Here is a 14,472-nt window from a genome sequence, read left to right as displayed (position 1 = left end):
GATGTTAGATGGCTATTGACCAGTTTCACGAAGGCAAAGCTGCAAGCCAAGATGGGATAATGCTTTCCCCCCATGTGTCTAAAGCTGCAAATGACACTAATCCTTTTTAATGGTCACAAAAGCTGACAACTTACTCAGCCTTAGAACTGAAGACACAAAAATCATGTCTGGGAACAACTCACCATGAACAGGTCACGAGCACCGATGTCAACAGCCAGGAGAAATGCTTTTTCAAATCTCTGGTACCTAAGACGGCGTGGAAAAAGAAATGTGGATTAGTTATGAACAAAAGTATATGAAAGGAAAGTGCTGTTTGTTTAATGTATTTATTTGGTACTGTTTTCATTCTTCTGCTGGGAAAACTGTTTTCCAACAGAAAGGATTTAGCAGGCTAGGATCTTCCACATGTGAAATGCTCTTGACCTGAGAAGATGAGAGGTCATAAGTCTAATTTCCAAAAATCAGCATAAGTTCGAGTATATACTGCTGACTCCATTATGTGAAAATGACAGTCTAGGAAATGTGTTTTCATAATTTTCCCTTCATAGTGTTTTATAAGAAAAGATTATGGAGATATGTATGTGTGTGTGTGTGTGTGTATATATATGATCAACTAACAAATTATCTGATTATACTTTAATAGTTAGGTATAAGGTGAAAAGTCAAATGTTCCATTATCTTAAAAGTCTCATGTTTCTGAGTTTTGAAAAAATATTTCAGGCTACCTTAAAAGGAAAACATAAACGATTCTCAAATAGGATATATATATATATATATATATATATACATATATATACATTTTTGGCTGTCATAAAAGAACAATATAAATACTTCTATTTTTTAAGTTATTTTTCTACCTTTTCTAAAACATACTACTTTTTCCTGAAATAAAATTTGAGGTGTTTTTTTTTGTTTGTTTGTTTTGGCCAGTCCTGGGCTTGAGCTCAGGGCCTGAGCACTGTCCTTAGACTTTCTCAAGGCTAGAGCTCTACCACTTGAACCTCAGCACCACTTCTGGTGGTTTTTTTATCTATGTATGTGGTACCGAGGAGTTGAACCCGGGTCTTCGTGCATGTTAGGCAAGCACTCAACCACTAGGCCAAACTCCCAGTCCTGAAAATTTGAGGTTTTTTTTTTTTTGGTCAGTCATGGGGCTTGAACGCTGTCCCTGAGCTCTTCTGCTCAAGGCTACCACCCTACCCCTTGAGCCATAGCACCACTTCTGGTTTTCTAGTGGTTAATTGGAGATGAGAATCTCATGGATTTTTTTAGTGCCTGGGCTGGCTTTGAACCTTGATCCTCAGATCTCAGCCTCCTAAGTAGTTAGGATTACAGGTGTGAGCCACTATGACCGCCTTAAAGGTTTTTTTTTGTTGTTGTTGTGGTTAAAGTTTATTTTCAGCGGAGACATAAATGAACAGGCTTCAATTTAAATAAAATATCTAACAAAAAGTTTAAGATCTCAAAAGAAATGCTCATCAAAAACATTCTTTGCACACGTGTTTGGTATGAAAGGTTGCCTTTTCCCCAAGAATTAAAATTTATATAAAATTTACATATCAGATTAAAATTTATATAAATTTATATATCAGATTTTCCAACATTAGTAACAAATATATAAATAAGGTATTCTCCTATTTTATACTGCAAAAGATGGGGTAGAAAATAAGTAATGAATACTGTTACCACCTAATTACATCTATTTTACAAGTGAAATAATCAAAATTTAAAAATTAAGGCTTGTTAATATAGAGGGATATTAGGTCCTGAGCCAAAAACACTTGTATAATTTCCATGCTCTGATGACTTTTTATGACTGTTATCCAATCTCCTCCTTTGTCCAATTTTATTAGTACCTCAGTTATTTGCCTGACTTCCTCTTATGTGGAAGATCATGAGAAAATCACATTTATTTCTGTGGATGAAAAATGGCTTTTTACTAGGAAGCTTACTGGTTCATTGTACACTCAGTGGGAGAGGACTGTACTGAGGAAGATCAGAGAGTCAGTACAGTATATATGTGTACTGCATTGGCTTACTCCACCACACTCAGTGTCTAGTCCACTGAACTATTCTGGCAACAGCGATGATCCACTTTCAAATCATCAAATTTAAACATAAATTCTTAACTAACTCAACCTTTGGCAACATCTGATATTATAAATTGCTCTTTCTTCAAACCCATTAATTTTTCATTCTTGGGTTTCTCATTTAGTAATCTAGATCTTCATATAATCCTTTTCTAAATCAATTTTCTCTATGTAATCTCTTGAAGTTGATGTTATTCTACAGTCTTCTTTTATTTCTACTTACTTCAGTCTCCTCAGTAAACTTGCCATGACATTAATATTATCAGTGACTCACAAATCTACATCTCTAAAATCCATCTCTCTTTGAGTTCTGAGCTCAATATTCAAGTACCACAAGTTAACATATCTAACATGTTAGCATCATTGGCAACCACATAGAAAAAATTGAAACTGGAAAAGTGAAATTAAGGAGAATAAGTTAGGGCATACTGGTGTTGCTAGCTGAGAAAGAATGATAGATATAATGATAAAATGAAGAAACTGGAAGTACAATGAACCTGAAATACCAAAGGAGTGCTCAGCCAGACTAGAAAATACACTTCAAAGTATATAATGAGAATCTAAAAGAGCAAAGAGCTACTCAAAGGTATTCCATCCTCTACTGAAAAATTGCCAACTGATTAAAAGATCCCTAAGGAGACAAGTAAAGAGGAGTGGGACAGAACTATATTGAGGGCAAGCCTACTCAGGAGATTAATCTGTAAAATAGTCTCAGGGGAAAGATGCTGCCCCAACACTCCTGATTGAGCTAGGACGTAAAAAGAACCACACCAGCAGTGCTCCAAACTTTTGCAGAAACAAAAATTAATATGTGGACTAAAACCCTCTGATAAAGGCCCTGAAATTCCACAAATTACAATCAGGCAATGAATCTGAGACGATCAAACATATAATAAAGCAATTATGTGTGAAATGTTAGAAAACAAACATGTAGATCAGATTTCAGATACTGAATTTTTAGAATATAAACTAATTTAGAATATTTATAGAAATAAGTGATACACTCATGAATATAAGAATGCAATATGATATGATGAAAGAAATAGTCCTCCAGCGGTGGGGACCAATCCCACATGCTCCACCAGTAAGTTCATCCCTAGATCATCAAACCCACTCTTCTTGAAGGGATAAACTAGAACTTTCAGAAATGAAATATTTAATAGACTGACACAATTGAAGAGATATTTAGTGAACTAAAAGCATATGACCAATATGTAAAGAATATTGTGAGGAAAGAGTGGAAAAAATCAGAATAAATAATACAGAAAATATGAAAAATATTTAACATATCTCATTAGGAAAGTAAGGTAAACAGTAATAATTTCCAGAGCTCCTAAATAATATGAATCAATAAATAAAAAGGAACAATATATACTAAGCACAAGAAATGAAAAGGACTATATGAGTATAGAACTATGTACACTTAATGAAAATAAAAAAACTTCATAAATAGAAACTGCTTCATAAATAATGGCTGTTAGGGAGAACTCTTCTGACCTTCAATGGGACTACAAATAGACCAATACAAGACTTTTTTTTTTTTTTTTTTGTGAGTCATGGGGCTTGAATTAGGCCTGGGCGCTGTCCCTGAGCTCTTCAGCTCAAGGCTACCACCCTACCCCTGGGTCTGGGACTGGCAAAAAAAATTAAAGAGTCTAGTATCTACAAGAAATCTGCTATATGTATTTAAGGATAGATCATTTGAAAGGAGATAGATAATAAATACTAAGAAGGCTGAATGAATATGGTTATAATCTGGCTATGAATATCAATCGGATAAAAAAGGATTTAGTAAAAGTACTCTGAAAGATAAGGACAATTTTATGTTAAAAATGTCAATTTACTAGTAAGATATAAAAATCATGAAAAATTATCATAAATACATGAGACAAAAAGTAACAAGGAGACAGATTTTTGTACTCATCTATAAGCAAATTCTGGAAAATTTAAAAATCAGTAAAATCATAGATGATTTCCACTTTCATGCAACTGATGATGTGCAATCTACAATTATGTCAACAAAGCTCCTTGTACCTGGTATTGAGAGGACAAGTATGTGTGTGTATACTTCAGTTAAGAGCTCCTTATTTACTGTTGCTTTGTTCATTTGCATCTTGTTTTCCTATCCATTTGGTCAGCCATAGATTGAAAGTGGTAAGTGTAAATCTACTACTGTTTTTTTTTTTTTTGTAACTGCCCTCTTACATTTACTATACCATCTTGTCTATAAAGATTCCTGGCAGGTTAATAGACACATACTTATACTTTATGAACATTACAAAACGACATTCTCTATCCTGTCTAATGACATGAGCTGTATTTATACATTACACTTAGTTATGATATATTTTGAATTGAATTTTAGTATAGGACAAGATCTAGTTTTAATTTTCTACACGTGGATATCAAGTTTTCTCAACACCATTTAATGAAGAAACTTTCTTTTCTCCAACATACATTTTTGGCTCCTTAGTTGAAAATCAAATGGCTGTGGCTATGTAGATTTACTTTTCGATCTTTTATTATGTTCCATTCATCTGTCTATTCTTATTCCAAACCATGTTGGTTTTGTTTCTATGGCTCTGAACTGCAATTTGAAATCAGGTACTGCGATCCCTGCAGCATTGCTCTTTTTGTCCAGGATTGCTTTGAGTATTCACAGTCTATCATTTAGGGCTTTAGCATTTCTCATGAGGAAGGCTTGGCTGTGGGGAACTTTCTCAGCTTTTGTTGGAGAACATCTTTTCATTTCTAAAGGACAGGTTTGCTGGATAAAGTGATTGTCATAGTTATTTTCCTACCAACATTTTGATTATTATCATCTCATTCTCTGTTGTCCTGTACAGTGTTGTGGGATACCTTTGTATGTCCTTTGATACTTCAAAAATGGTCTTTATCCTTGATTTTTTATTTTTCATATATTTTTACTGTAATTAATAGAAGGGTTACATTATATTCACCAGAGAGAAGGTGTATTACTTCACAAACATTGATACCCTTTCTCATGTCTTGGTCCCCATTTCCCTCCCCCCCATCCCTGCCCCTCATCTTGTTTTCCCCCCTTCCCTATCCGATTTCAAATAACCAAATAAGCATATATCAGATAACAAGGTGAAATACTGTAATATGAGATAACCAAGCGACAGCAAAAGAGATGAGAGATAACACAGTACATTAAGGACAACATTATATGGCTTTTGTTTCTATATCCTGGAGGCCCTTTCATTTAGCGTCATACTGTATGGCCTTATGTATCTAGGTTTTGTTTTATTGTAAATCTCTGCTAGGAGAATCCAAGGTATCTATTGATTAGGACAAATGAGGGAAACCATTGAGCCTTTGAGTCTGGCTTACTTCACTCAATATGATCTTTTCTAAGTCTTTCCATTTCCTTACAAATGGAGCAATGTCATTCTTTCTGACAGCATATAATTCCATTGTGTACAAATCCACATCTTGTTGATTCACTCATCAACTGAAGGGCACCTGGGTTGGTTCCATATCTTTGCTATGGTAAACAGTGCTGCAATGAACATCGTTGTGCTAGTGGATTTAGTATGTCCTTGTTTTTGGATGTTTGGGTAAATGCCTAGTAGTGGAATTGCTGGGTCACAATGGGGAGCTCTATGTTTATTCTTTTGAGGAACTGCCATACTGCTTTCCATAGTGGTTGAACGTGTTTGCACTCCCACCAACAGTGTAGTAGTGATCCCTCCTGGCCACATCCCCTCCAGCACATATCCCAGATTTATTAACGTTCAACAATAATTTAAAGGCAGAAAAGGGTCCTATTACAAGAACTGAAATATTGACTAGACAACAAATGATGGAAACTGATCAGTGGTCAAACAACACACTATTGTGTTACCAACTGGAGCCCACAGACTGGTGTCAATTTCGCATCTGTCTTCCTCTCCCAAACAAAAGCAGATGAACCCAAGCTAGCTCTATGAACCATGCCCGTAAGGCAGTTGATTTCTGAGGGTTAATTTGTACCCTGCTACCTTGGCAAAGTTTTGAATCAACACAAGCAGCTTGGGAGTAGAGTCTATAGGGTTCTTTAAATACAGAATCATGTGATCTGTAAAGAGGGAAAGTTTTACTTCCTCTTACCCTTTTTGGATCCCCTTTATGCTTGCTTCTTGCCTTATTGCTCTGGCTAGAAATTCTAATACTATGTTAAAGAGGAGTGGAAAGAGTGGGCATCCTTGTCTCATTCCTATTTTAGAGGAAATGGCTTTAGCTTTCAACCATTAAGTATAATGCTAGCTGTGGGTTTGTGATACACAGCCTTTATTATACTGAGGAATGTTCCATGGATTCCTAGTTTCTCCAGAGCTTTTAACATAAAGGGGTGTTGGATCTTGTCAAATGCCTTTTCTGCATCAATTGAGACAATCATGTGATTCTTGTCCTTGCTCCTGTTGATGTGTTGAATTATATTAATTTACTTATGTTGAACCAGCTTTGCATCCCTATGATGAATCCTGTTTGATCATAGTGTATAACTTTTTTGCTGAGTTGCTGGAGATGGTTGGCCAGTATTTTGTTGAGAAGTTTTACATCAATATTCACCAAAGAAATGGGTCTGTATTTCTCTTTGTTTGGTGAATCTCTGTCTAGTTTTGGGATGAGAGTTATAATGGCTTTGTAGAATGAGTTTGGCAAAGAGCCTTCACTTTCAATTTTGTTGAAGAGCTTGAGGAGTATTGGTATGAGCTCTACTTTGAAGACCTTAGCTTAATTACAGTATATCTGAAAAATGAGATATGCGTCAGGTTGAAGCTATTTAGGGAATTTTGAACTCCATGTACCTGTGTGCTTGTGTCTTTCTCTGGATTTGCCATTTATGGGTTCTATTGTTGTTGTTGATTTTGTGTTTTATGATGGTCCTGTAGTTTCAATTCAGGACCTGGGCACTGAGGTCCCTCAGCTTCTTTTTCTCAAGGTCTCTGAACTTCTTCTGCATAAGGCTCTACCATTTTAACCACATTTCTGCTTCTGGCCTTTTTCTGCAGGGGTTGGAGGTAATTTATTGGAGGTAAGAGCATCACTGACTTTCCTGCCAGGAATGGCTTCAAACTGCTGTCCTTAGATATCAGCCTCTTAAGTAGCTAGGAGTACAGTTGTGAGCCACATGTGCCCAGCTCTGGATTTGCTGTTTTTTAATCATTATTTCTTTAAACTTTCTGATTACTTTCTTTTCCCCCACTTCTTTACATGTTCCCATGATGCATACATTGGAACTATTGATGTGCCATAAATACCACATAATTTCTTTTTTAAATTCTTCATTTGTATTTTATTATTGCTGATTGTTTTTTAAAATAAAATTTATTGCTGCATGCTGGTGGCTCATACCTGTAATCCTAGCTACTCAGGAGGCTGAGATCTGAGGATCCCAGTTCAAAGCCAGCCCAGGCACAAAAGACCATGAGGCTCTTATCTCCAATTAACCACCAGAAAACTGGAAGGGGTGCTGTGGCTCAAGAGGTAGAGCACTAGCCTTGATCTGAAGAGCTCCAGGATAAGCTCAGGCTCAGAATTCAAGCTCCACGACTGACCAAAATAAATAAATAAATAAATAAATAAATAAATAAATAAATAAAATTTATTGTAAAGGTGATGTACAGATGAAGTTACAGTTACACAAGTAATGAGTATATTGTTTTTTCTTTATACATTGTTTTCCTGATTTTGTTGAGATGTTTATCTGTGTTCTTTATAGCTCAAGAGCTTCCGTAATAATTAATTCTAGCTGTTCAAGTCTTGGGCCCTAGCCCAAGACTGGCAAAAAATTTCACATATATTTTTCATCATCTCCAAAAGCTACCAACTATTCATTTGCAGTTAATGCCCTCAGCCCTCCTCCAGGCTACAGAGTCTACTGATTTATATATGGTTCTTGTTGCCACAGCTCTTTCTGAACAGCTTATTAGATGTATGAAATCAAACAGGATATAAATATAAATTGTTTCTGGCTTTGCATTTTCAAAGGTATGATAAAAATTTGGGATCATGCAGTCCACAGTGAGTTGTTTCTAGCTTCTTTGCATAAATCTTTTAGGGCTGATCTATTTTGTTCAGGTATTTATGGCTATTTTTCAAATGTTTAGTAGTATTAATCAACTGTTTGTTCACTTATTAGCTTATGATTACTTGAATGATCACTGCTAAAACCAAATCCTGCTATGATCTTCTTGTACAAGTACATATAAAAATATGAACAAGTGTTCTCATTACTCTCAGAGGAAAATAGATGTTATTAGAATTGCTGGATCATACAGTATTTTTAATTATAAGGAAATGCCAAATAATATTCCAACATGGTTTATAACATGTTATGTATTCATTAACAAGATAGCAAATTTCTATCATGTGTTTCTTCCCCAGTTCTTGTCTTTTTAAATATTACTTCTCTTAACATATAATGACGTCTTTATGCCATCCTAGTTTTGTGTGTGGATGTCAGTCCTGAGGTTTGAATTCAGGGTCTGAATGCTGTCACTGACTGTTTTGTTTGTTTGTTTTATGTTCAGTGGTGCTCTACCACTTGAACCACAGTTCCAGTTCTGGTTGTTTAACTGGAAATAACAGTCTCATGGGCTTTTCTTCCTGAGCTGGCTTTGAACTGCAATCCTCAGGTTTCAGTTTCCTGAGTAACTAGGGCCACAGGAATGTGTCGCTTGAGGCCCAACGAAACATAATTTTGATGATTAATGATGCAGAACAGCATCTATGGAATTACTAGACTTCATTATTTTGATTAAGTGGGTTTCTTTTATTGTTTCTTCAAAACCTTTGCCAATTTTTATTGTTTCACTATTCTATTGTAAGAGTTTCTTATAAATTCTAGATGCAACAGTCTTTTACTGGATATTCTTATCAGAGACATGTATTAAAAATATTCTGGTTAAGTTTATGGCTTGCCTGTTAATTTTTTCCCTCCCTCCTTTACACTCTCCATTCCTCTCTACTTTTCATGGCACTAGGATACAAACTCAGGTCCTTATTGCTTGCTAAGCAGGCATTCTACCATTCAAGACACAACTTCAACCCTTTTATGCTTTATTTTTTAGATAGTCTTACATTTTTGCCTGGGTGGGCCTGGACTTATTTACTTCTTCTACGTTGTTAGTTGGTTTTGAGAGACTTTTGCTAACTTTTTGCCTGGATTGGCCTTGAATTGTGAACTTCTGACCTCCATCTCCCAAATAGCCCAGGATTGTAAATGTGAATCATCATGATAGGCAATTCTGTAGAGATAGGGACTAACTTTTGGCTTAGGCTGTCCTAGAACTGTGACCCTCCTGGTCTCAGCTTTTCAAGTAGCTTGAGTCATCACACTCAGGCCTATCTTTGCTCTGATTTGCTTCTGCTAATTTCTGTCTAATTTGTATCTGTTATACCCTCCTCAGTCTGCACCAAACCATGAAAGATGAAGCAGGGATTCTAAGACCAGTCTACTCTTGGGAGATATATAACTGTGCCCTCATATTTTTTCTCCAGCTTCATAGAACTTTTGTCTATGCGTGCATATCTTGAGTTCAGCCAAAGACTTAACAGGATTCTTTTTAAACTTTTGTAGCTGCTGTCTCTCCAGTACACAAACCCACAAATCTCAGCCACTGTAGTATCCCTAAATGTTAGCTAATTGTTACATTGTGTGAGTTCTATTTCCTTATTCTATGCTCTAAAAAGTAACTCTGGGCCAGAAATTGGAAAGGTATTAAGGATGATTTCATGTTTTTCACTATCAGGGATGAGACCTACATAGTCAAATCATGTAATTTCCAAAACAAATTTTTACAGTATTTTGTCTGTGCTAGTTGTCTTACAAAAGTCAGGCTACCATCAAAACTATTAGCAAGAAGTCCCAGGAATGAGAGGACTTTTGTAAATATCATTAAACAACACTCAGTAATAGTGTTTATTGAAGATAAGAATTGTTCATTTTTATTGACAATCTTTCTCCATCCTAATTACTAAAATATTTTACATATATTAACTTGTTTAATTTTTATAACACTTTTAGTAGGTTTATACTATTATTTCTATTCAACTTATGTAAAAACTCGAGTGCACAGGGGTTAGTAATGGTTCCAGATAAAATACAGCACTGTCAATTACTGTGGATAAATAATAAATTTCAGAAAACAATATATTTAGTGTAAATAATTCTATTCAAAATTTGGGAAAGACATAATAATTCTGTTATATGAAATTTAAATTTAACTAAGTATTTTGTTATTTTTCTAAATATGTCAAATTATACCTGTCCAATGTCCCATAGTTTACTCACTGGTATAGAACCCTGGACTGGGCTCCAAAATTCATGATAGTCCTAGTCTATTGTCATCTGAAACATTGCTATTTGTTATATAGAACTGTAAGTCAGGTCTCCGGTTTTAGCCTTTCTGATTCAAGATTCAAAATGGAACTACTGTGTCTGGGTGTCATATGAGGGAAGGTATGAGTCAGCTCTCTTTCTGATGTCCTCTAAAGAGCTCTAAGGAGCAAATTCCATCATTTTGTATCCTTTAGTTTGAAAATTAATACCATAAATTAATGTCAGCTTGACTGTCAACTATAACTATATTTACTTTATAAGGTACTTTCATAATACCTTGAATGTGTGAGGTCCCATGTTAGGGAAATACTGGGAAAAGTAATGACACAGTCTTTGATATTCAGCAACTTAAATCTAGAAGGAGATGGTCATACACATAAGAGTAATGGTTAGAAGGGGTTTCAATGTCTGAGAAGTAATGCATGTACTAAGCGAATGTAACTATAATCCCTCTATATATTACCTGGATAATAAAAAATAAAATAAAAAGAATAATGGTTAGGGGAACCTTCAGAACAGCATCCTTAGTACTTAGGAGAGGAAATATAGATCATTACAACTGCAGCTGATCATTAAGATAGTGCCATATGGTAATTAGTCATACTATTAATATTAAACTAGCTTTAACAGTGTAAGACTTTCTGTCGGCTATTAGCAGTTAACTGGGAACAGACCAGCTCTATCACTAGGACATGATGGTGAATGACTTTCATGTTGTTGGTGGGGGTAATTATTTCTAGGTATTGAACCTCATATGTCTACATACCAGGCAAGGGCTCTATCACTTCAGCCACATCCCATCCCTTTTGTCTGTTCTTTTTTGTTGTTGTTGTTTGTTTCTCTTCAATTTTTTTGTCGGGGGGCCTATTTTGGCAGCAGTGGGGTTTTAATTTAGGCCTAAGGGTTGCTAGGCAAGTACTTCACCACTTGAGCCACACTGCCAGACCTTAGCTACTTTTTGTGCAGGGTTGGCCTCAGACTGATCTACCCCATTCCAGAGCAGCTGAGATTGGAGTTTAAGTCTCCAGGTCTGGCTGTACACTCACTAGATATGAAGGATCTGTCCTCATACAGATGTACACTGCACATTCAACAGAAAAAGTTGTAAGTCAGCTTAGTTGTTGGGCTAAGGGTATAACTCCATGGTAGTGTGCCTGCCTGTTCAGCCGCAAAGTTCTGGTTATGACAATCCTCAGCACTGAAAATAGAAAATTCATACACCCAACATAAAACAAAAAAACCCTCAATCATTTTACAGACATTGCCCTTAGCATGCTCTCAGGACCACAGTTTATACTGGTATTCTATTCTCAGGTATCCTGAGTAAAAAATTCTCTCTAGGGAACTTTTGTTTTTTTGCCAGTCCTAAGCCTTGAACTCAGGGCCTGAGCACTGTCCTTGGCTTTTTCTTTAAGGTCAGTGTTCTACCACTTGAGCCACAGCACCACTTCCAGTTTTTTTCTATGCATGTGATACTGAGGAATCAAACTTCGGTCTACATGCATGCTAGGCAAGCACTCTACCACTAGGCCAAACTCCCAGCTCCTTTAGGGAACTTTTGGTGAAACAGTATTGTTTAAATTCTCCCTTGTAACCCCAATCATTTTATTTTCATTCTTACTTTTTAAATATGCCTTCCTTTATTAGTTTGAAGTTTTACATTTCAGTTGATTTTGGAATTATTTACTGACATTATTAGCATTACTCTTAGCTTACTATTATTTTTATGTATGTGTTAATAGCCACATTTTAACACACGGCCATCACTAGCCACAAAAGTCAAGTGTGGTGGTACATTCTTGTAATTCCCACTTACTCAGGAGGCAGATGCTATTTTCTTTACCTACACGATGTCTGTCTATTTGGGCTATTTTCTTTTTTTAAAATATTTTTTATTGTAATTAATAAAAGGGTTACATGATATTTGCCAGATAGGAGGTGCATTAATTCACATACATTGATATCCTTTCACATGTCTTGGTACACATTACCCTCCTCCCCACCCCCTGTCTTGGTTTTCCCCTCTTCCCTATCAAATTTCAAATAACCAAATACAAATAAATTCAATACATCAGATAACAAAGTGAGATACTGTAACAATATGAGATAACCAAGGGACAGCAAAAGAGATGAGAGACAACATAGTATATTAAGGACAACAATCTTTCGTTATATGGCTTTTGTTTCAATATCCTGGAGGTCCTTTCAATTAGCTCCATACTATATGGCCTTATGTATCAAGATTTTGCTCTATTGCAGATCTCTGCTAGTAGAGCCCAAGGTTTCTACTGATTATGACGAATGAAGGAAACCATTGAGCCTAAGTTCCTTTGAGTCTGGCTTACTTCACTTAATATGATCTTTTCTAAGTCTTTCCATTTCCTAACAAATGGGTCGATGTCATTCTGACAGCAGCATAGAATTCCATTGTGTACAAATACCACAACTTGTTGATCCACTCATCAACTGAGGGACATCTAGGTTGGTTCCATATCTTTGCTATGGTGAATAGTGCTGCAATGAACATTGTTGTGCTAGTGGGTTTAGTATGTCCTTGTTTCTGGATGGTTGGGTAAATGCCAAGTAGTGGAATTGCTGGGTCATAGGGGAGTTCTATGTTTAGCCTTTTGAGGCACTGCCACACTGCTTTCCATAGTGGTTGAATGAGTTTGCACTCCCACCAACAGTGTAGTAGTGATCCCTCCTGGCCACATCCCCTCCAGCATCTGTTATTATTCGATTTTCTGATCCTGGCCATTCTAACTGGAGTGAGGTGGAATCTTAAAGTTGTTTTGATTTGCATTTCTTTTATGACCAGAGAAGTTAAGCATTTCTTCATGTGTCTATAGGCCATTTTTGTTTCTTCTTCAGAGAAGATTCTCTTTAAGTCTTTGGCCCATTTTTTAATGGGATGGTTGTTACTTTGGAGATTAGTTTTGGAGTGATTCAATTTTTTGAGTTGTTGATATATTTTAGATATGAGGCCTTTGTCCGTTGTTTGGTTGGTGAAGATCTTCTCCCACTCTGTAGGCTTCCTAATTAATTTACTAGCTATATCCTTTGCCATACAAAAGCTCCGCAGTTTGATGCAGTCCCACCTATCCAGCCTTTCTCTGATTTGTTGTGATTCTTGGTCCTTATTAAGAAAATTTCGACCTGTGCCAAGGAGGCCTAGTGTATCTCCTATTCCTTCTTATAAAGTTTTCAGTGTGTCAGCTTTTACCTTGAGGTCTTTGATCCATTTGGAGTTAATTCTAGTGCAGGGTAACAAAGAAGGATCCAACTTTAGTTTTCTGCAAGTGCTTAACCAGTTCTGCCAGCACAACTTGTTGAAGAGGCTGTCTTTCTTCCATTCTATTTTTTTGGCTCCCTTGTCAAAGATTAGGTGGCCATTATATGGGCTATATTCAAAGACACACTAGTTCTGATTATTATAGTATAAAATAATATGCAAAAATGAGGTTTCAGAAGCATTCCTCCTTAACCAGTAAATAATGAACAACTCTTATAATCCTATGGAAAGAAAATCCTACATTGGTTTCCTTTTTATCTTATGTAGTTTTATGTCTTTTATTAAAATGAAACGTTGGAATCATCTTTTGATGACATTCCTCATCCTTTGATGATGTTCCTCATCCTTTGAGGAAAGAAGTACACTTAGGAAGAATACAGAGTATGACTGATTAGGCTACCAATGCCCTGTGGTCTTCGTTGAGGGATGAGCAGGGCTCCTCTCTGGTGAACCAGGAAATCACAAAGTTACTCTAGTTTAGATGCTGGCTCTCTGGATCTCATCCAGCTCCTTGTTTGAGCAATGGTTTGGGGAGTAATAAAGCTTGCACTCAGAGATTCACTTGCTAGACAGGCACTCTACTACTTGAGTCATGTTCCCAGGCCTTCTTTCTAAAATACTAAAATGGAGCCATTAACGGGGTAGAGGATTTTGGTTTCCTTCCTTTTGTCGACTCCTCTTTTAAGCACTGTATCTGGGCCCCCTGTGGTCAGTCCTGGTTGCTCTGGGTTGAAGATGTA

General features: G+C 36.2%; 1 protein-coding gene across 3 annotated transcripts in view; it reads right to left on the bottom strand.

Annotated features, from left to right (window-relative positions):
• Wdpcp (WD repeat containing planar cell polarity effector) overlaps nt 1-14,472 on the bottom strand; it is a 246,792-nt gene that overhangs the window by 93,214 nt on the left and 139,106 nt on the right. For all 3 annotated transcript variants that reach the window (XM_090336831.1, XM_090336830.1, XM_090336832.1), the window contains exon 13: nt 183-246. In XM_090336831.1, the coding sequence (XP_090192957.1) occupies nt 183-246 (64 nt within the window). The remainder of the gene's footprint in view (nt 1-182; nt 247-14,472) is intronic.

Source organism: Megascapheus bottae, chromosome 7 (genome assembly GCF_031878675.1).
Source record: "Megascapheus bottae isolate mThoBot1 chromosome 7, mThoBot2.hap1, whole genome shotgun sequence".
Classification (NCBI taxonomy): domain Eukaryota; kingdom Metazoa; phylum Chordata; class Mammalia; order Rodentia; family Geomyidae; genus Megascapheus; species Megascapheus bottae.
This window is presented reverse-complemented; position numbering and strand designations above follow the sequence as displayed.